The sequence below is a fragment of the Lissotriton vulgaris genome, chromosome 2_1, assembly GCF_964263255.1.
Source record: "Lissotriton vulgaris chromosome 2_1, aLisVul1.2, whole genome shotgun sequence".
NCBI lineage: Eukaryota > Metazoa > Chordata > Amphibia > Caudata > Salamandridae > Lissotriton > Lissotriton vulgaris.
In genome coordinates this window covers 745,957,233-745,985,181 of record NC_141687.1, presented here as the reverse complement: position 1 = coordinate 745,985,181, position 27,949 = coordinate 745,957,233, and the positions used below count along the sequence as shown (strand labels likewise).

General features: G+C 40.2%; 1 protein-coding gene across 9 annotated transcripts in view; it reads left to right on the top strand.

Annotated features, from left to right (window-relative positions):
• PLEKHA7 (pleckstrin homology domain containing A7) overlaps positions 1-27,949 on the top strand; it is a 1,124,460-nt gene that overhangs the window by 919,993 nt on the left and 176,518 nt on the right. For all 9 annotated transcript variants that reach the window (XM_086956043.1, XM_086956041.1, XM_086956042.1 and 6 more), the window contains one exon: positions 8,631-8,684. In XM_086956043.1, the coding sequence (XP_086812169.1) occupies positions 8,631-8,684 (54 nt within the window). The remainder of the gene's footprint in view (positions 1-8,630; positions 8,685-27,949) is intronic.

The following is a 27,949-nucleotide window of genomic DNA, read 5'->3' as shown; positions in this document are numbered from 1 at the left end:
AAACTTAGTTATGTGCAACAAAACCAGATACATTGGACCAGCCTGTACTATACATGTGTACTGTTGCAATTAATTAGGACATTCTACAGTGATCACACAAAGGTAAATATTTCACATGAGGAAGAAAGCAAAGACACACCGTTTTCGTTAATTTTTACTTCAGCTTCCTTGAAATAAGTCATTCACATTTATGAAGCAAGATGGCAACCAGATGTTAGACATTTTAAAATGCAGGCCTAAATTAGCTATGGTCGTCCTAAACACGAATAATACTCAGAAGATAAATTCCCATGTTTCCATATTAATGCAAAACATATATGTCAAAAATAACCCTTCAGAAACTTTCAAAAGTAATATGCATTAATGCGAAAACCAAAATTGACAATGGACAATATTCTTTTGGTCTTGGACAGTAAATATCACTTTCATCTACTGTACAAATATATTGGCATTTCCTGTGCTGTATTTGTTATAAGAGTAAAAGCAAGGTTGAACAAAGTTTAAACGTTGTCTTCAAGATGCCCACTAAGTGACAATTAAGGGACTTTTTCAATGTGTGTTTATTAATGTAAATTAAAATACACTACTGAATTACACTGGTATAGGTGGCACAAATTCCTTCAAACATTTAAAAATTTGAGAAATGTCTTGTAACATTACGTCACAAAGACATTTTTTATTTATACTGTTGATGGGGCTCGGCGTATACAGTTTATTGAAGACCACTATTTTAGAGAAAGTCTTTTTTCATCGTCTAATTATGAAATGAGAGTGCCTTATTGATGATATTTCACGTATTTTATTAGAAACTGTTGTTTGTCGTTATCTTGATATGTGAAAATAAGTGAAATTCCGTGTTCAGTTGAAACATATTTAAATTAATTTGCCATGAAATAAAACAATCCACCTTTTTTCACATTTAAAGATGTTTGGCAAATTCTAATTGTTTCTGCAAAATTAAGTGAAATATATTAATTCATTCAGTTTGGATTATGCAGCTTTACGCTAGCGAGATGGTCGAATTCTAAACACCTCCTATGCTCAGTCGCCTATTTTGCTGCAATAACCAAGGGTGGTGGCCTTATTATATGAATGTTGCTGTCTTGGGGGCATCAAGTTCCAGAGTGGGGGGGGGGGGGGGTCAGCATCCCTATCTATCACTTACTGCTACAGTTAACCCTTGTTTCTTCACACTGTTTAAGGCCTCCAGGCCGTGGGTGAGAAAGCTTCTTGACAGAAGGCTTCTGGCATTATTTCAGATGACTAATGCATCAGTTTAACACACTTATTTGCATTCCAATTTTAAGAGAAGCCATGATGGACTTATTTATCTAGCTTTACTTTTGAGATGCCCCTATGTGTGATAATCCACTTTTGAAGTTGTCCTCGGAAATTATTTGTGACACTTTTACACGTATAGGATTTTTTTCCCACAATTCCTTGGCATGCCAAAATTAACTTTGAAGTTGCTCCAGGATATATTATCTGACATTCGTTTGATTGATGCTTCTGATAAATATATTGCTTTCTGAAGATGACCCTGCTTTGAATATTTTTGCTCAGGGGTCAAAACATCGACAAATAATAAATGTGGAGTGTGTTATTAAGAATTTGATGGTGCATGTCAATACTCATTTTACGTTTGCTGACTTAAAACATTCTATTGTCCCTATCAGCCACATATATATATTTTTGTACATATCACATATGTACTTTTTATTCACCATATATCACTTTCACTGTGCCATCACCTTTTAGGAACACCTTGTATAAGTAGCATACTATACTATTGAATTGATTCATATAGTCTTAAATGAGATGTGTATAAATAAATGCTCTAAATGCATAACTGAAACTTACTCATTAGAGGAGTTTTCTTCTATCCCTGGGATAACACTATTGCTGTGGAAGTCAAGGACTACATTTCCCCCTAGGAACTACTTTCTCATTTAAAAAGCATCCAGCCCAGGTCCCTGGGATGCCTCTTTTATTCTAGTGACTTTAGTAATATATTAGACACGATCCCTCTATTGAGACAGCATGAAACCCTGCAAAGTGTTGACAGGGATGTAAAGACCTATGTCTGGGATCATAGCAGACCTCTGCTAGCCATGTCTAAATTGTACGTCAACTATGATTTGAGTGGCTTCCGCCTCCCTAAAACTGGATCGCACTACACAGCCCACTATTACAGCTCTCCTACCACTTTCAACGAGACCTGGAAACTCCAGATTGTCATAGAGCATAAGATCCAGATGAGGCCATAGACTCACAAGTGCTGTATAAACACCTACACAGATCTTCACGCACCAAATTACTGAGTGCTTCAATGTTCCTTGAAGGTTTGAAAGCCAATACACAAAGCAATGAAACATGATGGTTTTTTAAATACTTTAGTCCTGATCTGGCATAATGTTACATTTGAATCGATGATTCACCTATTTACTGGATATTATGAGCATCCAAAGATATCCTGCAGATTGATCACCTTTTTGAAGGCGATACTGTAAAATTGTTTCCTGATTTACAACATGAATATGAACTTCCACTAGACCAGTTGTGGAAGTGTCAATAGTTAAAAAGCTGCCTTCGAAATAACTTTGCCAACAACCTCTCAGGTTCATTTACACCCTGTTTAGTGCATGATTTCCTAACAAAATGAGGCTCCTGAGTGGCCTTTACTCCTTAATAATTGGTCAACTCTTCTCTGAAGAAACAAAAGATTCCTACAAAGAGTCTAGTCTACCAAATGGCAAATGGAATTTGAGGACACATTGTCAGAGCTCTTACTGACCCATGACAGGTACTTATGAGAAGCATGTTTGAAATTCCGCCATTTCAAAATATTGCATGATCGAATCAATCAAGCAGGAGAAGACACTATGGACATCATTTGGTTCTGTCCCAGACTATCTGCCTTTTGGACTGATACATGGAACTCTCTAAACCAAATCGGAGTGACACTCATTCAGCCATCCATGGACTTAGCAATCTTACATAATTTTGATAAAATAGAAGACTTATCCTCAAACGGCAAGAGATTGTTAGCGTCTTCCCTAGCAGCAGCGAAACACTGTATCCTATGAAAGTGGAAAACAACAGTTGTGCCGATGGTAGTGGAGTTTGCATAGACAATACATATGCAAGGTTTACACGAAAGAAAGATCCACAACTTAACAATCAGCTGCGATATTCAAAGCCATTTGAAATCAATTCTTCAATTTGCTGTTGATGTCACAAACACCCTGATGGGTACGACCTGCTATGTTACTACCCCGGGGACGCGCTAGGGTAGATGTTTCATACCTATGCTCATTGGTGAGAGGACGTACGATTTTAAGGATATCCATGGAAGCATTGTGAGAATGTTCACCATTCGGTGTGGATTGTAGTAGAAGCTGGTTGTTATTTGTACCAAAACAGCTGCAAGATATACTCAAGGTCTTTAAATAAGTGGATGTAAGTTTGTTACTGCAGCATGTAAAATCTTATGGTTTCTTATAAGGTATTGCTGACACAAGTTAATGTTCGACTTATCATTGTAAGCATTTTGTGATGCCTCTATTTGTATATCACTCAATCTGTGCTAATTTGTAAAACCGAGTAAAATATTTCAAACGTATTTTGGATTATCACTTATTCTCCTATTTAAAGGAGACACATAATAATGTAACCCAGACTACTGCAGTATGCCTAGCTTCACACATGAAGCACGCTGTCCTTTAGTGATGTTTTAAAAAAACAAAGCAAACGAATGCCATTAATTATGTCTACTGTTCAATTTGTTCAAACTAGTGAATTTATGTAGCATGGTCAGAAGCCTGCTTGCAGCCACTGTTGTGAAGAGTTTAATAAGGATGTTCTATGAAGAAAGAACAGATAAACATAACTCTTTATCAAAGGGTTACCATAATAGGAATCATAGGCAGTAGCATGAATCATATAATCCAGCCTTTTCCTCAAATAAAAAGTTTTTTTTGTTCTGAGATTAATTATTAATCTACAGGAGTAACTGCCTTGTCAAAGATCGGCTTTATCTTTTGAAAGATCAAACATCACTCTTCAGATTACAAGACCTTCAAAGAGTTTCCTAAATCAATCACTGTGTTAAATATTGGACTCGTTACGCGGTTAGAATTAAAATGCAACTAACTAGTTGGGCTAGTTGTAATGTTAGACCCCTTACGATCATCCATAGTTGTCCATTATGCCTTTTTATCTTCCACTTGCCAGCTGACTTTCTTTTATTTCCTGAACACTTGTGCCGAATTGCTCAACAAAATGCAAATGCATTATAAAACTTATTAAAAGGATGAATTAAACACACAGCCGTAATCAATGTAAATTGAAATACGGCAATCATTTAGAACAAATGGAAAGCTGTCGAGAAAGGAAGGATTTTTTTGTTTAGTCTAACGTGAGACTTGCAAAGAATGGTGAAAGTGCAAACCAAGGATGAAAGTTCATTCCAGAACATTGGCACATGTAGAGAAAATCATACAAACTCTGAATGGAAAGGTCAAAAGATAAGTAGTGAATATGAGCTATGCAATGGAACGACGGGGAAAATGAATAGGAAGCCAATCAGGTGATGTCAGATGCGAAGAGACTAAAGAAACCTGGAAGAGAACAATTTGTTCAACGGGATACTGACTGAAGAGGAGTGCAGGGGTAAACAGAGTCAGAGTAATGAACAGAGAAGATGACCAGACAGAAAATAATTTAAGCCGGAACTAGCTGTTTAGCTGCATTAATGGTTCTGTGTGGACATTGCTCTTCAATATTATAGAGTTGATAGGGAATTAAACAAAGATGCTCTTAGAAAGGCATGAGTCTTGAACAGGAGAGGGACATTTGGCCTGCCCTAATGAAGACATTCCTAAGATTTATGGTCTAATTGATCCACTTAATGAGGAATTCACTTTTGATTTTGACCATGTTAGACCCACTAGTGTTCCTCCGGGATGCGAAGCAATTAAAAAGACTGTGAATATATTTCTAGTAATTACTTTTGTGATATAATAAACAAAGTAATGATGCTATTCCTACCCCAGGTTTCATATTACGCGTTGATTGGCCTGTAACAAATTAAAATAGGCTTCTAAAAGTCTGACACAGCCCGTGTCAAAGTACCACAGGTGGTTCCCGATTTCTGAAATGGGCGAGCAATGCAGTCAATGTTTTTGCATTTATGAGATAGGAGTCCTTTAGCAACACCCTGCAAATTCAGGGATGGAGGCATGCGAGAGGCAAACGACTCTTGTTATTACGAAGTCCTTTTAAAAAGGGTAAGGATTGTTTGAAAGAACACCAAAAAATGGCAATCAGTAAATGACATCGGTGCACTATGCTACTGTGATTCACTAAGAAAAGGAGGACTTCCATTCCCTCTTCTCTTACCGAATAGGAATGAACGGAGGACACTCTGGCCCACATGCATCAAAGCAAAAACCGGTCGCAAACTGGCAGATTCTCAGAATCCGCCCCTTTGCGATCGGTATTTTTGCATTTTGGATGCATCATCCCAAATGCAAAAATCGCAATTTAAGGAATCTCTAAATTGAGATTCCTTAAATTGCGATTGCATCTAAGAAATCCCAAATTGAGATTCCTTAAATGCAATGCATCAAAGTAAAAAAATTAGCGATTTCGCTAATAGGAGTAGCAAATTGCCATGAAGGTCAACTTCATGGTAATTTACAAAAACTTTAAAAAATGCACTTTTGTGTATTTTTCAAAGTTTCATGTTGCGCACACACATGCCCTAAGCGCATGTGTGTGCGCAACATATGTGCACAGATCAATTTCAGGGGTGCAACAGGGTGTCCTTTGGACACCCCTGCACCCTTGAAATTGCACTCTCAATTTGCGATTCGCTAATTGCGATTCGCAAATTGAGAATGTCTTCCCATTCATTCCTATGGGCCTCTAGGCCCATAGGAATGAATGGGGAGGTATTCCTTAATTGTGACTCGCAATTTGTGAATCGCAATTAAGGAATATTAAGAAATTGCAATTTTTTTAGCGTTTTCTTCATGCATAGCCTTTTGCTATGCCTTATTAGCGAATCCTTATTTTTCGCTAATAAGGAATCGCAAATGGCCTTGTTGATGCATGTGGGCCTCTGTCCTTTGTAGGACGCCACATACTATTTTGGTGGTAATGCCTGTAATTTAGCAAATCACTTTCATACCACATCAGGTCCTTGAAGTCTGATTCCACAAGGCATTTCGCAAAGAGTGTTTATATAACATTTCAGAAAAGGGCAGCTGCCACTTAAACTCGAAAATTCTGTTGCTCTCTGTTTGAAAATTCCTTTCATCAGACATTTATGTGACAGATCATAACTACGAGCTAATAAAGAAACCAGCGATTGATTTATTTCGTTTGTTTTAACTCTGAGATGCACTGCATGATTTCAGAATACAACAGGCTTTTTTACATGTTACCTTACAAGTGCCCCTTAAACATATGTACAGAGCTACAATCCATCATTTCATAAAACAGCAATCAATAAAACTGCAAACGTAAAATACGATATATACTCGTCTAAAACAACATATCAAACTTTCCTCCTGAAGGCATTGAAGACATTAATTGTACTCTTTCCTGTTATTAATTGCACTCTGCATGATTTTTATTAGAGCAATGCAGGCTGCCTCAGATGTAAGCTGTTGTGGTAAAAGCAATGACAGGCAGTCTGTGAGAAAAGTACGCAGTAGTGGTAATAAATCATGTTTTGTTGGGCAGTATAAAATGTACAGAAGAGTATAGCGTGCTTTGTGCGGATTGCTCATTGCACAGGCAAATCACAGTATTTAGTCTAAAGCGGGTCAGATAAAGTGTATGTTGGGCGTTACCTGCAAGTAGAAGAAAGGGCTCCAGTGATTAAAAGAGATCTTCTAAAAACATCTACTTAACCATTTCCTTTGAGGCAGCATTAGTTGACTTGGGTCTATTGAATAGTACAGGGATGCCCAATAAAATAAAATAAAATAAAAGTTTGTTTGATTTAAAGACAGGCAATTCTTTATAATTAGCCTTGTAATGTTTGCCACTGGTTCTGCCAATATTAAGTCCCACAGGAGTAAAGGACGAATTTTAATTACGCCTTCCAGGTCTGGACCCCAAGTTCAGTATGCCAGATATGTGTGGAACAACCCTGCAGGACTGTGATTGGTCTTCGGAAATAGTTGTTCTCCTCCTTCTGTATGCTGCTTGTGTTTGTATATCCCCACAAACCAGCTCCATATGCGGCCACCGATAGATATTTCAACTTGTATATGCTGGTCATCTCTTTGAGTTTCTTCCCTAATTTAGTGAAATTCACAAATGCTGTTTAAATGTGTTGCATGCACAAATGCTATTTCTCATATTAAAATTTTCCCTACTGGTTTTGCCAATGGTTGGAGAAAAGTTGCATAAATGGTTGCTTTCTGCATAGAATGCATATAAATTGAATGCAAAAAGTAGGCAGTGGAGACTGCTATGGAACGGGGTGGCGGGGCAGGGGGATTAAAAAAAAACACTTACCTGCATTGGGACGCCGTCTCTCTTCCGTCCTCTGTCTCTTCCTGACTCTGAGTCCCAGAATCCCTTAGCCAATCACAATGCTGCTGTCACCAGCAGGACAGCAGTGTTGTGATTGTGGTTTGGCACTTAGACAGGGACTTATAGCATGTGCATTTTCTCCACCCAGACTGTGCAATACAGCCGAGTGGAGAACATGTTAGGAGCACATGACTGTTGGGCCGGCCCCAGACAGCCGGCAAACCGTCATACACACTTACATGGTGCACCAACCGCTCCTCCCCCTGCCTTGGACAGATTAGCCCCACCCCACACCTAAAATTACATGAACTGAGCCAGTGCAGAAAAATAAAATGATATTAACATGCTGTAATTGTCAATTTTTTTTTTGCACTGCTCAGAAGCAGTAGGGCGATGCTCCTCCTCTTTAGCGAAGGAGCCGCTGCTGTAAATTCATCAATGATTACGTGTGATTTTCATATGAAAAACACCCTTGTGCATTCAATGGAAGCAACCCCTGCAAGGTGGAAAGATACAGTAAACAGCCAATAGCATGAGGTGCGACAGTAATATTCCATTTGGTGGAACCAAACCCACTTAACTGTATTTTAAAGAATTGGTGGCAGTATTTGTGTCGGACACCTGCGCTGTAAAGCCAGACCTAAACATTACCTCCGAGTTCTTGACCTTCCAGTGGAACTCGAATTTCTTCCTTGTCTGTAACGCAGGTATAGTCAGGTAACCACTCAGTGGTCTTCACAACGTTCTAACATACAGTACATGTTATCTGTTCATACATAATCTTCAAGAAATGGCGTTTTGCCAAACTTGCATTCCTTTTCCATATTTTTTTATTAAATAACGTGGTTTATAAGAACTCTACCTGTTGAATTCCAGAAATGTATTTATTATATTCCAAACCCGTTTTTAGGTAAACAAATGTTATTTTGTATTGTATTTAACATATTTGTATTCAGTGGAGCATCATCTTGCAGCTACATCGCTTAGCACCGTTGAGACTGTAAACACCTCTGTGCTATTATATTGAAAGCATTGTATTGACAAGTATTATGTTTAATTCTGTTCCTTTATTTGTGAAGGCTGATGACACCTACGTGCAACTGAAGAAAGATTTGGAGTACCTCGATCTAAAGGTATGAAATCTATTTATTGATCTCAAACCTTTTTGTTATATCTTTTTTTTTGTGCCCAATCGTGTTGGACATGATTTTGAATAGGAAGAAAAAAACTGGTATTCTCTGTTAAAATATAAACATAGACATTTCTCCTATATTAACTTTGCAGCGTTTCCTATTACTAACTGCTATCCAATCCCAGACAAGAGATACATATTTCTCGTGAGTTTGCTTGTCAATGTTTTAGCTCTGTCCTATTAGTATGATTTCTGTCGAAATAGCGCAATATTTAGGGATAAAAGAAACAAAAATATCAGTTAAGGACAGATGTGTAGACCTGAAACATGTATTGACCATACTCTATGAAGAAACTCTGAGGAAAACCATAAAATATCGAATGTAGTAATGAAAATTGTATTTTAAATTTAAATATTCACTTGAAAGGATGCATTTACCATGATTAGCCAGACTCTGAATGAATTTGCGATCAATAACCATGACTTTTTAGGCAAACGAGAGACATCCATCAAATATGCTTTACAATCACAGCCATGTACAAGGTTCCTCAGTCTGGTGCTGGTATTCTTTGAGAGGATTAGAGAAAAGACAGACAGAGTACACCTTTATCCATCATACCCCAGCAAAATCCATTCACTTGACATAAGCACGTTGTTCTTGAAATACGAGAGCACCACGGACTACTGCACAACTGACGTCAAGGTATGAAGCCCACAAGCCGGAGGAACAGGCATAGCATGGTAGACCGCACTATTTTTTTAGTGGCTGAGAGAGCAAATGGGAATATTTCAAGCATCGTCAATGAGCAAGTACACGTTTTTCTCCAAAACCATTATAAGTATCACAGCATTGGCCTTTGTAAATCTTTCAAGAAACGAGTATGTAATAAGATATCTCAAGAATCCTCTCCCTCAAATTTGCATTGGAGTTTATTTGTGTTCTTCTAGCACAGATGGATTAAGAGCTGTGAGACCACAGTGGGTGCCTTGTCCAGAGGCAATCTGACACTGCTTCTGTACGTTAAGGTCATGCATTTTTACAAGGCTGCACAACCAGTTCTTCAAGGATACACGGACATATTGAAGAGCTATTGACCACCTGGACCACAGTCCTCATGTATGCTTTTGGCCCAAATGGACACCAAGAGGTCAAGAAACATGTCAATATGACAAGAAGTGTTCTTTATACCCTCTGTTTTTAGGTTTGCATAAGACAGCACAAATGCTGTATGTTGCAACACATAGGATCTGTTTATGAGTTTGGTGGTCTGTGGACCACCAAATTTCCGGTGGTACGGCAATGACGGTCCAGCTACTGTTGCACTGGTGGTCCAACTGCAGTATTACAACTTTGGCAGTCGGACCACCATTAGACTGCTGCATCCGTCGGGGAACCACATTCCCTGGCGGTGTTGCTGCGGTCAGGGCTTCGCAATATGCAGATGGTTCCGATGCGGCACCGCCATGCATATTACAAGTTTCCTGACCACCAGCGTTCTCATGGAAGTTCTTACTCCTTGAAACTGCTGGTAGTCAGGAAAGAAAGGGAGCCCTACAGGGCCCTCATGCATGTTGGTGAATGCAGGGGGTCACATGTTGTGCCCCCATGACACATGGGCATTGACTTCACAGTCCATGCCATGCTTGAACGCCCTGCGGTGGGTTCGGGGCAATGCAGCATTAATACTCACACATGAGCCTTTTTTTCTGCACCGCCATGGGACCTATTGGAACGCGTGAGAGAGAGGCTTTGCTCAAAGCGCTAACAATTGTAGTGCTGGAGTCCCAGAATGTCAATAGTGGGCAGAGCCTCACATTTGAAGGGATGCAAGCCCCGGCGACAACACCACCCCCTGGAGTTATATCTGGAAAAGTGGGGTGAAAACAGCTGCCTGCAAGCATGTCCCCTCAAGGCTTTCACAGCCTTATGCCCTGGGACAGACCTCTGTAAGGCGTCTTGGAATAGCAGTCACTACCGGCCCTCAAGCATGAAGGGCATCCAATCTCAGCAATTTTAAGGCTTGTAAGACTGCACAGACCCCAAGCTAGGGGCGTCACTCTCCATGGGCAGTCAAGCCTCTGGCAATTAACGTGCCATTTTGACTCCCTTCACTAACAGGAATTTCAAAATCGCTCGAGGGGACACCTTAAAAAAACGGTACTAACACAGCACCACCTAGTGGAGGGTGGACTCCTACTCACTCTGCAATCACCAGAAATGTAATGCAGTCGCGTTGGAGCGTAAAGCTGTCCTGTGATGCCGTCTACATACTCACATGGAGTATCAGAACTGTCAACCATGCTCATAAGTTAAGAGAGAAAAGCAAATGTCACTTATCTGGGATGCGAGCAGTGAAGAAAGAGGCATTGGGGATAGAGAGAAGGACTATAACGCAGACTCTGACCTCTGATTGGACACCTGTTGGACTGTGGAACTGCATTGTCCATTGTTTGTTTTTGCCATTCCGAGTGCTCCATGGGAAATGTGGTTCTTGTTTGACAGGAAAAAAAAAGTTGTTGTAAATAAAGTGGAGAAAAAGCATAATCCTCACCTCTGGTCATAGAATTACAACACAGTGTTGAGTCGTAAGATAGGGAAAACTTGACAGTTGGAATGCAATGGAGTTTGTGCATCTGCAAAGTTAGTTTAGGTTGAATCAGAAAAAAATGAATGTTCCTGGATATTCTCTCCTTTTAAAAGTACATTGTTCCTTATATGTAATAAATGTGGCCATCCTGCTTCATTACTTGTTCAAGTGAATCTTCATACAGGAAATTGTGTGATCTTACATATACAATTTAGAAATCATTAACACCCACAGACAGTGATGTGCCTACAGGGGGCCAATAAATTCCCAAGAGACCCTGTCTCTCTCTCAGCCTTAGATTGCCACAGGCAATGAACCTCTCTTTTGCTCACCTTTTACACCAGTCACACAGTGAAACAAGAGATTCCATTAAAGACTGTGCAGCTGTGATGTGGATAGTCCCATTGCACCTGCTCTTAACCTGTACACTTGTGCTCATATCCTTTCCATAGAACTATTTTTTACTTTCTATATTTATGTCCCATTTACTGAAATATTCTATTGGAGGGTGACTCAATATACGTGTTCTGTTTCAAGTATTTTATTACATTGTAGAGAATACACAAAACAATGAATATTTGAACACATTACACCTATTTAGGGCTCATCGTGGTACAAGAATGACAGACACAATCACTGATATCGATGATAGACTACCAGAAGAATTAGTGGTAGACTGCCCAAAAGTTGCCATAAGGCATGTATCGGGAAACATAACAGAGAAACTTCATACTGGCATAATAATCTGAGTATATATTATAATAATATGTGTAATAGTGAGAAATTGTGCATAAACATAAACGCTAAAATAGTCAGATCATAACATGAGTTAAATACAAGAGGAGGAGTCTGGTTAAATAGAGGCAGCAAACGAGGTATTTTGGGCCAACAGAGTGAAAGGGAAGAGCGAAGCAAACTGGGCGAAGGGCAAGGGAGGGGTTTGTACGTCATAAGGGGATTTATAATATGTCAAAAATCAGTAGGCCAGCTTGCGTGTAATGAAGTCAAACCTTGAGAGAGAGGCTGTTAGGTTTTGGACATAAAGCTGTCAAGAGTGTGCCAGATAGATTGGAAAGGGGCAGCAGTCCTAGAAGAGAGCATTGCATTTTTATATGTGCTTCTGAGGAAAGTTACCCATGCCCACCATGTGTGAAAAGAAATGTTATTCAGCGCTTCCATTCTAATAAGATGACTTTGATGGCCACCGTCACCAATTGGTCCAATAGCGGTAGATCATTTTCAGGTAAGGCCAGAGACAAGGTTAAGGGAACGCTCATATTGAAAACGGTGGTGAGCCGCCGGTGAACTTCAGCCCAATGAGTGTCTAGGGGCTTGCTAGCAGAAACATGATCAGGATTACCGGTAGCTTATTTGCAGGACCAGCAAAGAGCTGATTCAGTCATATACAACTTAAACATTCTAGATGGTGTCTAATATAAGAAGTGCGAAGCTTAGAACCGTGCCTGAGTCAAAGACAGGATTGGCTTATTTATTTATTTATTAGAAGATTTAAAAGATTTATGGCCAGCTAGATTCTGGAATGGGAAGGAGGTTCCAACTTTGAAGATACATAAATCAGCATTTCTCACTGGGTGAAAAAGATGTGACTTGTGAGCTGTGTAATACTATGTAGATTTTTTACTCTAAGTGGCCACCTTTACTCGCTTGCTGAATAAACCGAGATAGACCTGAAGGTGGCAGTATGTCTTAATTTAGAGAGTTGTACCTTGATTTTTAAAAAGATGTAGAAATTCAAATTGAATAGGGAGTATTTCTGTTAAAGTGAGGTAAAAATAAGTGAGAGGTCATCTGATATCATTGTTGGTGCCTTTTAACGCCCACACAGGACCAACTTCACTGAGACAGTTGTTTCTGTTTTAGAGTTATTTCATAGAGAGAGGGACGAAGATTTGAGTAAAGTGGGAGGCAAAGGTTTAGCTAACATCTTGAGAGCACGAATTGTATTAGGATTGATACAAGTGGAGTGAGATAGCACTAAAGACAGGCATTGTAGGCATTGTCATCGCAACAGGTAGTGAGTAAGGCAAGATGAGATGACATCCACCATGTGCCAAGGGACTGTTATAATGGAATGGTAGAGGAGTCCAGAGCACTCTTGGACGAAGGAGGATCAGTGGCAGTGATCCTCCTCGACCTGAGTGCGGCCTTCGATACCGTCAACCACCAACTTCTCATTAAACGGCTTAGGAGAGTCGGTGTGGAAGGCTCCGCCCTATCCTGGCTTTCATCCTTTCTGGCCCAGCGCTCCTTTCAGATCTGGGAGAACAACACCTGCTCCTCCGAAACTCCCCTCCAATGTGGCGTGCCTCAGGGCTCCTCCCTGAGCCCCACATTATTTAATATCTACATGTCCCCATTGGAGGAGGTTATCACCCCGTTCGGAGTAAGCGTCGTCAGTTATGCTGATGACACACAATTAGTTGTATCATTGTCCCATCCCAGCCAACAACCAGCAGACTTATTTAACTGCCTTACGCAGATTCAATGCTGGATGAACAGTTCAGCCTTAAAACTGAACGGAGCAAAGACTGACGTTCTCCTCCTTGGTCAGAAAGGACTCACACTCTCCCAGAACATCTGGCCAGTATGTTTGGGTCCCCCCCCTGACCCAAAACAAGAAGTAAAAAGCTTGGGCGTGTGGCTCGATACAGACCTTTCGTTCACCGCGCAAGCAAAAAAAGTAGCCGGGACGTGCTTCGGGCTCTTGAAATCATTGAGAAAGATCCTGCCCCTCTTGCCCCCCAACTCGCAAAAACTGCTAATTCAAGGCCTGATACTCTCTAGGCTTGACTATAGCAATGTTATTTACCTGGTCGCCCCCGAGGCAACGATGAACAAGCTTCAGAGAATTCAGAACGTCGCTGCCCGGATTCTCACTAACCCTCCTGCTAGAGCCTCGGCCAAACCAGCACTGAAGCTCCTTCACTGGCTTCCAATAAGGGAGCGGGTCAAATTTAAGGCCCTGTGCCTAGCCCACAAACTGCTACAAAATCAAGGCCCCCCCAATTCTCAGAAAATTTATCAGACCCTATAAATCCTCAAGATCCCTCTGTTCGGACAAGGAGAATCTCATCATCATTCCCAGATTCAAGAAGGCACGTTCAGGCGGAAGACGTTTTGCAGTTCACACCGCACGCCTCTGGAATTCACTCCCCCGCGACCTGAGAATCGAACCAAAATATCTACGCTTCAGGAAGCGGTTGAAAACCCACCTTTTTCCCTAAAAAACGTGCTCGTCCGGAACCCCGAACTCCTGTTCCCCCTTCCCCTCCCACTCCCCCCCTTCCTTATCTTGGCCCACTGACCTGTAGAGGTAGGGATCTTAGCGCTGGGATACCTCCGGGTGACTACGCGCTCTATAAAAATTTACAATCATAATAATAATGATAAGTATCAAACTTACACGACCCGCATGCGGTGAGAAAGGCCATTTTGATAGTTATACCAATTGGCAAGACTGCCCCTTCCCATCGAGCATGGTCTCAGCTTCTTCAGGCTCATTCTGGGTTTCTTGTTGACCCAAAGGAAGTTCAAGGATAGCTTATCAACTGTAGTGAATACAGTTTATAAAGTGTGATGGTGCTGTAATGATCAACAAAAATGTGGGGGGTCACTTCCTTATAACTTTGAAGGTTTACAGATCTGAGTTCCTCACAATGTGCAACAGGAAACTAAATAAATGGCAATAAAATTACTGGGTGCTATACTGTGCCCCTTTTGGATCCGTGAACCTCCTTAACAATCAGTTAATATCCTTATAGTGCCTACATGATGTCCTAATAAACAGAGAGAACAGACATAGAGAATATCGCTCCTGTCATGGCACAGTTTAATAAATAGTTTACACAGTATGTCTAATGGCCCAATATTCTGCACACATTGATATTCTTAGATCAATAACTTTTAACAATAGCTACTTGTGTGCCATTACACTGAGTGACCATTTACGGTTATTGGGACCATAAACTGCCCCATCCTCCGCTATGCCTTTATTGCTCTCTCCTTATTGGGTTACTTGCTCACTTTACCACTGTATTCAAGCTAGCCTGTCTGATGAAGGGTGTTAACCATAAACCGGTCCCAGGATGTTTGTTTCCGGTTCAGTGAAGACCTGGCTTGGCAGTTCAGGCTGGACTGTTCCCATGAGGTACATGGTCAAGACTGATTTGAATATAGCTGGGTTTGATGTGAGGTGGTGAAGTGAGCTAAAGAATGATGATGGATTCAACCCGGATCTGTGACTGGGGGTGAGTGTCTGAAAAGTTTCAGCCCTCCGTCCATCATCTCATTGTGTTTGCTTTGTTCGCCCTAAGTTGGCATGGTATGCCCAGACTTGAGTCCCTTGCTCACTTTGCCACTGGATTCAAGCTAGCCTAGCTGATGAAGGGTGTTACCCAAAAACCGGTCCCAGCATGTTTGTTTCCGGTTCAGTGAAGACCTGGCTTGGCAGTTCAGGCTGGACTGTTCCCATGAGGTACATGGTCAAGACTGATATGAATATAGCTGGGTTTGATGTGAGGTGGTGAAGTGAGCTAAAGAATGATGATGGATTCAACCCGGATCTGTGACTGGGGGTGAGTGTCTGAAAAGTTTCAGCCCTCCGTCCATCATCTCATTGTGTTTGCTTTGTTCGCCCTAAGTTGGCATGGTATGCCCAGACTTGAGTCCCTTGCTCACTTTGCCACTGGATTCAAGCTAGCCTGGCTGATGAAGGGTGTTACCCAAAAACCGGTCCCAGGATGCTTGTTTCTGGTTCAGGGAAGACCTGGCTTGGCAGTTCGGGCTGGCCTGTCCCCATGAGGCACAGGGTCAAGAATGATTTGCATATAGCTGGTTTGAACTGAGGTGGTGAAGTGAGCTAAAGAATGATGATGGATTCCACCCAGATCTGTGACTGGGGGTGAGTGCCTGATAAGTTTCAGTGTTCCCTCCATCATCTCCTTGTGTTTGCTGTGGAATTACAGAGGCATTTCATTTACTCATTCATATATTGTCTGGTTGTATCACACATACCTTCAGGTGTGATCTACGTATGCATACTATGTACAAATTAACATGTAGTAATTCATTGACACATTTGATGTAATTGTTAGTACATAGGGTCACCGTTTTGATGCTTAGAGAATAAATAGTTTACACCTTTATGGTGTTGATATCAAATATGCAAATAATCTACTAACCAGTGTAAAAAAACATTATGATCTCACTAAAATATTTCTCTTAGCTGCTTCCCATGCAAGTGGTTACACCTAACTTCTCATTGTCTGTCAGTAGGTAGAGAGGCCCATAGATGGGCTTTCAGAATCCGATCTGGGAGGTGGGATCTGAATCCTGGCACAAAACCTACTCCTTAATGGGAAAAGTAGGTTATTTATGACAGCGACCTATTTCTGTCTGCTGAAAGGTCTTCTAAAGCCTAGAGATTCATGTGTTCAAATCTTTGATGCTTAAAAACAAATTAATCAGGAACGTCAATTATTTTGAGAATCTGTGCAATCTCAAAGTAATTTTCATCATTACTCAAACTCTTGTGTTGTCAGGCGTATGCTCACCTAAAGTGGAATTGTGGTAAGCCTAATTATTAATCAGATATAATGGGCCAAACACAAGCATTTTCACAAATATTTTCCAGATGGCATGTGAAAATAGAAAGGATGGTCTACCAGTGATTCTTTTCTACTTCCTGGAGAAAGATTGCTTGAACTTGTGGTAGTGAAATGATTTTTCGTTGTCTTAGAGTCTTCCCCATCTTTTTTATTTTCACATGTGGAGGTATTTTGTATTCATTCTACAGCTAAAATTTAAATTGCACTTGCCCTGTTTTGAATGTGAACAGAGAAATGTACAATGAACAATGCAAAATGTGCTAAGTGGCATAGTCCACAGAGATTTTTCAGATCTCATATTGTGCACTCAATATAGTTTTAAGGATCCATTGGGCCTTAACCAATCCCTTATAAATGGAATAGGTTTAAGTATGAGTGTGTTTGAAGAGTTCAACATAACAGTGGAAATCTATTTGAAAATAGGATGCAAGATTTCCAATATTTGTTGGTATGCATCTATTGACTACAGACTGCTTTTCACAATCTGTCTGTGTGGGAAGCAAATGCATAAACTGATTATTTTCCTGAGGTCTATAGATAGTTTTATAAGCAGATACATTCATTAGTGCTAAGGGCAGCTCTATAACATTGTCAATTCTTCTTCATCCTCCAGACGTATTACACTCCTGCAAAATACTCAAAATTAGTTATTTGTCTAATAGTGATAGGAAAGAAATTGGTAATTGTGAGCATAAGGTACGGACCTGTTCTGTTTCACAATGCTTCCGTTACAGTATCGAGGGAGATTTGAAAAGATTATGGGTTCTTTGATAGTAATTGATATGGGGAATCTATAGAGCTAATGGGGCTCTTCAGGGACTATATTACAGTACCTTAGTGACTACAAAGCTCATTTCTTATAAGTGGAGAGAACCTATAGCTTCCTTTGAGACACATTGTGTCGTTTGCTGAATGACGTTCCTCAACTTGAATCTGTAGGCATGATAGGTGAATATCATTTAGTTGATAAGCATGTGATGCTTTATTTAGGCAGTCAAAAATGCACGTAGTTACTTTATAGCTGTATGTTATTTTTTGCTCTGTAGCTTAGAAGGTCAGTTCTAATCCTCTTCTTAACCTGTTTTTATGTCTAGTAAGATCTCATTCTGCACCGTGATATATACATTTTCTCATCCCTTTCTTAATCGCCGTGTGCATGGTTATGCACTGTTGTGTAGCACTAAAATGGTATCTAAAAGGATATAGATTTTATCTTTAAAAAGCAATTGTATAACATATTGATGTCGAAGATGGTCTTGATTCTTGGACCAAAGCCCTAGTTGGACTCATCTTGCCTACACTGTTGGAGAAGTGACGTCCCCTACACATTCCTCATGCCTTTGTCTTGCGCTGTCTTATGCTGTAACCTAAAATTACAGGGACCTGTCTTAATTGACAACTGCCAAATCCAGAAAGAGATGCAAAACCACAATTGATGGGCAGAATGCAGAACAATGTCATACATTCACCCCAGTACAGAGATCTGGGCCTAACTCCATCGTTTTTTTTGCACTTCACACCACCCCAGTTCAGGCATGGCCATATGTAAATCAGCATTGACCCTGTGCCTCATGGGAACAGTCCAGCCCGAACTGCCAAGCCATGTCTTTCCTGGACCGGGATCAAGCATCCTAGAACCAGTTTCTGGCTATCAGCCGTCTTCAGCCAGGATAGCTTGACTCCAGTGGTGTGGAGAGCATGGGACTCACGTCTGAGCATACCCATCCCACTCGGGGTGACAAATGCAAAACCACAGTTGATGGACAGAATGCAGAACAATGTCATACATTCACCCCAGTACAGAGATTTGGGCCTAAATCCATCAATTTTGTGCACTCCACACCACCCCAGTTCAGACATGGCCATATGCAGTGCAAAAAACGATGGATTTAGGCCCAGATCTCTGTACTGGGGTGAATGTATGATATTGTTCTGCATTCTGTCCATCAATTGTTTTTGCAAATCCAGAAGGAAATTACAGCAACCACATCTTGTCAATGGGAGCCTGTTGGTGTGATGCCCTGAGACTGGCTAAATAGAGGAGAAGTGAGAAAGACTCAGCGAGTTAGTTCGACACCACCACTCTGAAAGTAGCTGAGGGCATCTGAAGCCCTTTGGTTTTTCCTCATAAGCCCTAAGTTTCACAGCCATACTTTGAGGTCTTCAGGTGCCCTCAGTCACTATTTGCCTGAGAGGCCTCTCTATGCTCGATTCTCTTGACATTTAAATTACTTTCAAGGTGGTGGTGTCAAACTAACTCGCTGAGTGTGTTTGACACTCTCACTTTCTTTATTTTCAGAGTGGTGCCCTTCCCCTGATCCATTGCCAGGCTGAGGTGAGGCCTCTTATTAGTGCAATATGGGTAAGATACTTCTTCATTGATTTTAAAAGCGATTAATGGTTTGAGGGTGAAGATATTCACATCCTACTAAACAACATGCTGTGAGTATCTAACCCACTGGTTTTCTCTTGTTGCTTGAGGCTTTCTTCTGTAGGTACGGCCAGTAAATCGAACACTGCATAACAGTTAGATTACTGGTTTTGTATTTCACCTTTACGTTTTCATGACCTTCACATAATATTTACACAGTAGCATTGTCCAAGGTCCTGATGAAAGCGGCAACACCATGATGGGTCCCCAAGCTGAAACATGTAGACCTACACTTTTTTCATCTGACACATGCAGTTCTATATCCATACTGCACGTGTGCTGTTTGTAATCCTGGCAGAGAGAACAAATGAATAAAGGCAACTCTATCGCTCTCGTAAGTTAGTTTTAGCTTCACAACCTACACTTCAGAGTTCTTATTCTTTTTGTAGCACTGTGCCCTTATCACACTAATTTTGGTCTTACTCATCTGTAAGGTTTAGTATACCCTAGTAAACGTAGCAACAAAAACATCCCTGAGCTCCTTCCTCTCACTGATGGAGTTGTAGCATTTGGAGAGACCAGGCCTTCTCACCAAGAGGAGAATCCCAGATGATGAAGCATGCCACCTATGGTGGGTGAAGGATTTTGTCCTGAAAGGGATCTCCCCACAAGCCACTAGAGACTACCTCTAGTGTTTCCTCATGCCGGTATAGGGACCTCAGACTCAAGGATTTCTTTGTTGTTAAAGGAATACTGAAAACATCCACAGAGACTCAAATGTATTTGTTTTTTTTTCTTCATTTGAGTCAGGGGAACATAAATAATACAATCATCTCTGCAATCTGTATTCTTAAATGAGTATGCATTTACAATAATACAAATTGCACAATAACATACAGCATCAATTTAGCTCTTGCGTTACATTAAATTAACATCATTATTTTCATGTAATAAGTTCAGTCTTACAACAACTCCAGAGATTCTGTTTTTTTCTGGGACACCATCATGTCTCCAATATACTTTTTCCATTTTCTGATCATGGGACATGTATCGTCTGTCCACTTTTTTGCAATCAACTTTCTAGCTACCAATGTACCAAGATATATAATATTTTCACTCACGGTCCATATAACATTTGTTATGTCTGGGGAGACAAGTCAAAGCTGTTTTACTGTTAGGTTCAATCACCTTTATCAGGTTAGCTAAATATATTTGAATTCAACACCAATAGTCTTGAAGAAATTGACATTCCTTAAACATGTGTTCCAAGTCCTGATTCTCTCACATCTTGGGCATTTCAGGTTGGCATTTGGTAATCATTCTTTAAGCTTCATAGGAGTATACTATAGTTATAATTTGTGCCCCAAATTAATCCTTTAATTTTCTCACAGCTTTGCTTTAGTTCTTGTTCTTAAAATATTTGTAACCCGCGATTGCCCACTTAGGTCCTAATTATGAGTTTGGTGGTTGTACTTCAGTCCTGCTGTGGCAGTGGGACTAAGCACCCCACCTCCCCTACCGCAGTTTTAGGAGATCCCTGTGGGCTGGCAGGTGAACGGCAGCGGAGTAGTGATGGCGGTACCCTTGGTGCAGAAACGAGCCGAAGACACCCAGAACATGATCTAAGCCAGTCAGGCATAAGTGTGCTTTTCAATTCCTCTTGCTTTTTGGCAATGCATGTCCTGACATAAAGGTACTGTAGCGCATCCCATGTGCACCAGTGACATTACACATCGGCACAATTATCCTCCGCTCAATATTTGGCTACTTGAACTGCCTTTCCACTGACTTTGGCATGGCAATGACCCTCCTTGAATAAGTCATGATTTTCCCTATGGAAACAATGCAGAAAAACCTCTATGGGCCGCCTCTGACTCTGCAGCTGTGGTAGCAGACATGTCTGTGGTGGCGGTGGTTTTGAGGCAGTCCCCCCGCCCTGTTCTTCATCGGGTGGTTGGACCACCAAAAAGCATCTGCAGTTCCCTTACCGCCAACATTGTAATCAGCCCCATAGTCTGTATCCATTGGTGTAATTATTTAGTCGTTTACATAGTTCATTCTAGCCACCCATATTTGTTATACTTCCATATTTATGCTGACTGATACATTTTCAGGTGGAAGATATTTAAAAAAAAGTCCCTATAGCAAGTGTATCAAATTGATGTTGATTTTGGGTGAATGATGCGATCCATTAAATTGGGTCTCCAACTTTAGTTACCCTTTTTCTAGACTATAATCTCAAATTCTCTTTTAAGGATTAGGATGGGAATACTTAAACATAAACCATTAGCTTCTTTACTGTATAACCTTTATTTTATTCAAGCAATGTACCAGCCTTAAACATAGTTTAGTATGAATCAACCTCAAATTAGCCAATGATTCTAAAATATAATATTTCTTTTAATCCGGTTAAATCCAGCACTATTCAAAATTGCTTGACTTCATTTCATGTGGTAATCTCTATTCTTTTTCTGGTACCTAATAAAGCTACTAAGTGATTGTTTAAGATCCTCAAAAATTAGAAGTTCTACATCAAGGAAAGGATTGAAACTAAAATAAACTTTTGAGAAATATTGTCATTTTAATCAACTGAAACCGTCCCACTGACTTTGATCTTCATAACATTTCTTCTGCTGGTGCTGATGCCTTTTCGTGTCTATTTTTTTAGATACTTATTTAACGTACTCCCTACACGCATTCATTGTTAGAAGAAGAAATCTGCTGCAGATTATCTCGAAAAGGGCATAATGGCTGCTCTTTAAATAAAACGGTCAAATTAACAAAACATGTATAAGTTGCTTCCTGTATGCTGTATGCTTATGCATGTAGGTCATCTATAACTAACTGTTCAGATATTTCCAGACCTTTTCATCATGTAATTTTTATTATTAGTGTAAATCATCATGGTAAATGATAGGCAATATACAACTTTCCCCTCACCCAAAATGTGCATAATGTTTGCATTCAGTTGAAGATGCACTTGCAGTGTTAGAAATAAATAGCACATATTAAATTATTTACTGTTTACTGCGGTGAGGAAAGCCGCCTTTTTGCCCCCATAGCGTACAAAGCCTGCATAGGTTGGAAAACTGCTTGAGCTGTGCCTGTACACTTGTTCCGGATTTATTTGTGTATTACCTAAGGATGTGTAAAATTGCATTCTTTTTTCCTGAATTTTAATGGAAATGACATTAAACTACGTTTCCAGAGTAAAATGTTGCTTATCTGTAATTTGTGTGACTTTTTTTTAAGGGAACAAGCCTTTTACATAACAATGTTTGGGGAATATTGTCAGGAGCTTTCAATGAGCAGAAAATGACTCTCAGCAAGACCTTTTCTGGGCGAGCCAAATTTACCTGTTATCTTTCACGACTTTTAATGTGCGGTCCACACTCGCTTGAAAAATGAACCACAAAAATATTCAAGTGATTCAAGCAATCTTGCAATTTTAGCCACCATAGTTAAAATTTCACCCAGACCTAATGTGAGTTAGATGCAGAAATAAGTGTAGTGAATGCATTTCAGAAGTCTTGTGAATAACTTAAAACTTATCATTGCCTGAAATTTCACTAATTTGTGAGCAAATTCTAACCCATTATGTATATGGATTTGGAATTTACGAGCGCTTAATTTAGCCACACTCTACACACATCACTCAGAAACTATGCTCTGCTTGCTCAATCTATTTGTAATTGCATATGTGTAATTTGGAAATGTTATTTATTGTAATTGACAATGTTACGAGCCCAAAGTGTTTAGTGCATTATCAATCAGTAAACCCTAGTTAATTATTGGAGTTTTAGCTCTGCTTCCATATTTATTTGGGTTGTAACTCCTCAGAGTGAGCTGTTGGTTGTCAGGCTTAATTGTACCACAGTTACCAATTGAAACTTTAACCACATGTACGTTTATCTCAAACAACAGTATATTTTTTAGATAAGTCTTAAGAGTGGATTGAGGGATTATCAAAATGAGGCAACTGCATACAAATGTGTACACTGTATGTCCTTATCGCACAGTCTGTAGTAATCCTTGAGAATTCATGTTTACATAATATATTGAATAGAGTATTCCATGCTGTAAAATATGAGGAAGGCACATTGGATCGGGGTCAGTGGTTAATAACGTCCTGATGAAGACCCCAAAATGAGGCGTGAATAACCCTTATATCCAGCTGGGTCGAAACGTAGACTACACTACTGTCTCGCATCATAGGATCAAAATAAATTGAGAAACCTATCCTATGTGAGAAGAGATCTAGGGAACTACGGATCTTATTAGACTGTAAAGGTCTTCTTCAAATTGTATTGCGTTTGTGTTATTGTCACACCACCTTTACCCAGTCCCCACTTACCTCATCACCCCCATCTTACCCAAATACCCTTCTCTTCTTCCTCACTGAGAGCATGTTCAAATTTTAATGCGATACAGATGACTTTGATTGATAAGTTATTCATGTATTTTCGATTTTCTGAACCGGATGTTTTGAATTATACATTTGGAGCTACGAAATTGGTTTTGAGCCTCCATAACTTCATGCTTATTAAATATGAATTGTGAAATAGTATTGTGGTGAATATTTGAATTTTTGGATTTTGAAATTGCCCTTTGAATTTTCGAGTAAGTCCTTTCATTTGAAGTTATTAAACACTGACCCCTATCCAACGTACCTAGTTTATGACCCAGGTCATGCAGTTTTCAGGGTATACCCTGTTGAAACTTAACACGTAAAATATGAGGATATATCAAGTCACCTCGGAGTTCTACGACAATATAGAGAACCGAGGCCAAACTCGGAGTTCATTTATATGGCATAGATAACAAGATGCAATCAAACACTGAGAAGGGACCTGCCCGCAATAATTTTAGTCAATGGCCTAGGAGAGGTCCTCTCCTAGGCCATTGACTAAAATTATTGCGGGCAGGTCCCTTCTCAGTGTTTGATTGTTACTTTCCCCATCGACCTGCCTAAATTGATGTGGGGTCCCCCTCCGATTTGAAGATAGATAACAAGATGACCACATTTGTAGATCAAAAGAACGAAATGCCAGTTCTTCTTTCTATTGTTTAAACTGCAGCCTCAATGGTGCTCCATGAGTTTCCTTTCACATTGGATGCTGCCTCTGAAATAAGACATTATGACATCACAACTCAACAATAATAACATATTACAGTTGAGCAGCTACGTCATTTTCTCTTTACAAGTGACTAGAGATATCAAAACTTGACTGTGATAAGGAAATTTGAGACACTTTTTATACTGGGATTGCAGACTCCCATGTATTTAAAGAAGATAGTTAGCTTGCTATAAACCTGTTTAAAGAAAACAGTTGTCAATGTTTTTCTGACATGATAAATAGGTCTACCTGATAAGCTGTAGAGTAGTTAAGGTACTTTTTTTCACCTTATGCAAAAATGTGAAATCACTGGTCTCTGCCGCATGCCCTTTAATATGATTATACGATGTGAGGGCTAGTAATAACATGTTTGAACTCTTGTTTGAAACAGATTAAATATAATGAACCTCTCATCAGCCTGGTTCAGTATTTGCTAATGAGCTCGACGCCAAGGTTACGGACCAGCCTGAACGTAAGACCGCTTGTATCAAAGTGTGACCATTCCATCGCTTTGTACATGCGCAGTAGCGACTGGTGGAAATGCTACAAATGCATACAACACGTCTTGTTTTATGAAATTAGCTAATGTTTCTTGTGACATCTTGTGAATGCTATTTAGCTTGTTTTAAGGTCGTGCTTAAAGGTTTGGCTGGCTCAACCGCAGTTTGCACCATCAAACCATATGTTTGCTCGTATGTGATAATGATGTTGCTTCTAAGTAGTTGTTCTGTATGTTTTTTGAAAACGTATAAGCATGCTAATACTTGAAGCATGTTCCTATTATTTTTCATGTTTTACAAAAGTAACAATTCCTATTTTGAGAATCAGTTAAAAAGGTATTGCTTCTGCAAGGTAAAAGAGCAGGTATTCTTGAATACTGGCCTGTTGGGACCTATGCCATAGGCATTTTCACTTAAATGGAAACATCATTTTTTAATCCACTTGTCACTGAAAGAGGACACATATTGATTGACACCTATCCTGTGGAGAAGTGTGGCTCAATGATTAGAGCGGCAGACCCTGATGCAGAGGTCTAGCCCGGGACCAGGGTTCAATTCCCCGCCTCGGCGGGTCTTGGGCTCAAAATTCCACAGGCCTGATAATTCTCACCTCAGTGCCTATTCCAATCATGGAGTCCCACTCTGCAACTCTGGGCAATAGCTTGCTTAATCTCCACAACGGCCCCACACATTGCTAAGGATGCCTGGCCTCCACCTTGGGGGTGCCCAGGAGTGGACACCTCACAGGGAAAGCCAGGGTGGGTTCCACAGCGGTATTCGTACAAGCGCCTTGAGACCCTTGCGGGTGAGTAGTGCGCTATACAAGTATCAATTTACATTTATCCTGAAATTCAGTGTTTAAGCGAAACTGCGCTAAACTCCACTTTAATACAATTGGTACATTTCAGTTGCTCACAATGACGTCTTCCTTACGGTATGGTATAACAAAAACTTACCAGTATGTTTTGGATTTATACATTTACTCTGTGGTACATCAGAAATTAGAGTTTGGATCTTAAAAGAGTTTGTGTTTTTCCCAAAGAGTGGTTTTCAGTCTGGCTTGACAGCACTTTTGTCAGCAGAACACATTTTTACCTGTTCTAGTAATATAACATAGTGTGGGCTTGGGTGTTACCTAGATGAATATCAGTTTCTCACATCATGCTACTAGCTATTTAATTTGCCTTTCCATCCTCCAGGAAGTGCTTCAATTGAAATGCATGTGGGACTATTTTACAACTGAAAAGTACACTCAGTCATTGCGTGGTTTGTCTCATTCTATTATTTTTCTCCTATGTGCACTCATTGCAGAAATCAATCGTTTTCTACTACTTCACACCTCTCCCATCATTGGCAATGCCAGTAGGGCAAGTTTAATATGACAAACACTACTGCACATGTAATGCATGTAAACAGCGTTGGTGAATTCCTGTGTTTACATGTGTTAGCACATTAACCAAACCTAATGCCTTGCCAGTGCTTGTTTAACTTTTCTTGAAATTATATGAATATAGTCTTTCCTTCTTGGTATATTGTAACTTTTCTTTAGAATTGATTCAATACATTTGTCTTTTCAGTGCATATTCAATTAAAAGGTCCCAGTTGTATATGTCCTGCCAATTTGCAAATATAATGGATTATTGTACCCTTAACTATGTATTCATTTGTGTCTGGTGTTCTACAAAGGACCATGTTGGACCTGCATTTTCTGCAGACTAACTCCAGTGGTTTGCTTTCCTCTGCCTTGCTTTGCTTAACCCTATTTTGATGGCTTTTTAGGACTCTGTGCATGTTTCTCTGCTTAACAGTGGAAACGTGTTTGCGCTTTCTCCCTAAAACTTGGCAAAATTGCCCTACACCTGATTGATACATTTAATGTACTTTTAAGTCCCTAGTGTATGGTACTACATCCACCCAGTTCAACATCTAACCAGGGCCTGTAAATTAAAAGCTGCTAGTGAGCATCAGCTCTCACTGTACCACCCCCTCAAGTAGTCTTTTAAAACATCACAGGCCTGGTAAGCAGTCTGTAGAGCAGTTTTAAACTGCTATTTCACCTGTCAAAATAAAACTTTTGCCAGGCCGAAACCTTCCTTTTTATTACTTATAAGTTGCCCCTGAGATAAACCCTAAAGGCTAATAGGGGAAGGTGCATGGTATTTAAAAAGTAGGTCATGTGTGAACAGGTTTTACATGTGCTACAGTGATACTCTCCTAAAGCCGTTTTTCACTGTTGTAAGGCCTATCACTCCCATATGCTTACAGTGGGTTACCTTATTTCAATTAATAAGTGTTAACTTCATATTGGGTGCAGATAGATAAATTATGTGTGCACTCAAAGGAATTGTAATTTAAAATCCTCTTTAATTGTAAAGTCAGATTTTAGATTATAATTGCCACTTTTAGAAAATTGTCATTTTGCTGCTCAAAGTTTTTAAGGCCTTTCTAGGAGTTTCCAGCTGCCTGGGCCTGTTAGTGCTCTCCCATCATGATTTTGTATTGGGGTCTTACAGTGAACAATGGGACCTGAGTGTAGCTGGGAGAGGGTCTTCCTGGTAGGATAGCTGGGGAAGCTATACCTTGCCCTGATTATATTTCAAAGGGCCTTACCCACAGCACACCCAAAGGAAACTAACACCAGGCCTGTCCTTGCCTTTGGAACTCTAGACAGATTGGAGCTAGGACCAGGAGAAGGCGAAGAACTGAGCAGAACCAGTTTTGGAAGTCGGTCAGGAAATTCCACCACACAAAGGCTTGCACCAGGTATAATACTAATGGGAACTTCAGAACCTCTCAGCAGAACACCTCTGGTTCTGTGGAAGATTCAGTAGAAGGACTACCCTGCTGTGTGAAGGACTGACTTGTTGTTTGAGGAAGGAAGACTAGACATGCTGGCCTTGATCCCAGGCTACTCAGAGTTACTTCAAGGGTCAGTGGACTGACCTGTGTATGCTACAGAGATACAACAATCTTCCAGAGGCATTCCTACAGCAGCCCAGCTGACAGCTGCAATTGGACCACCCTGAGCCCTGCTGTTGGCCTCTGCTGGAGTGAGACTTGATC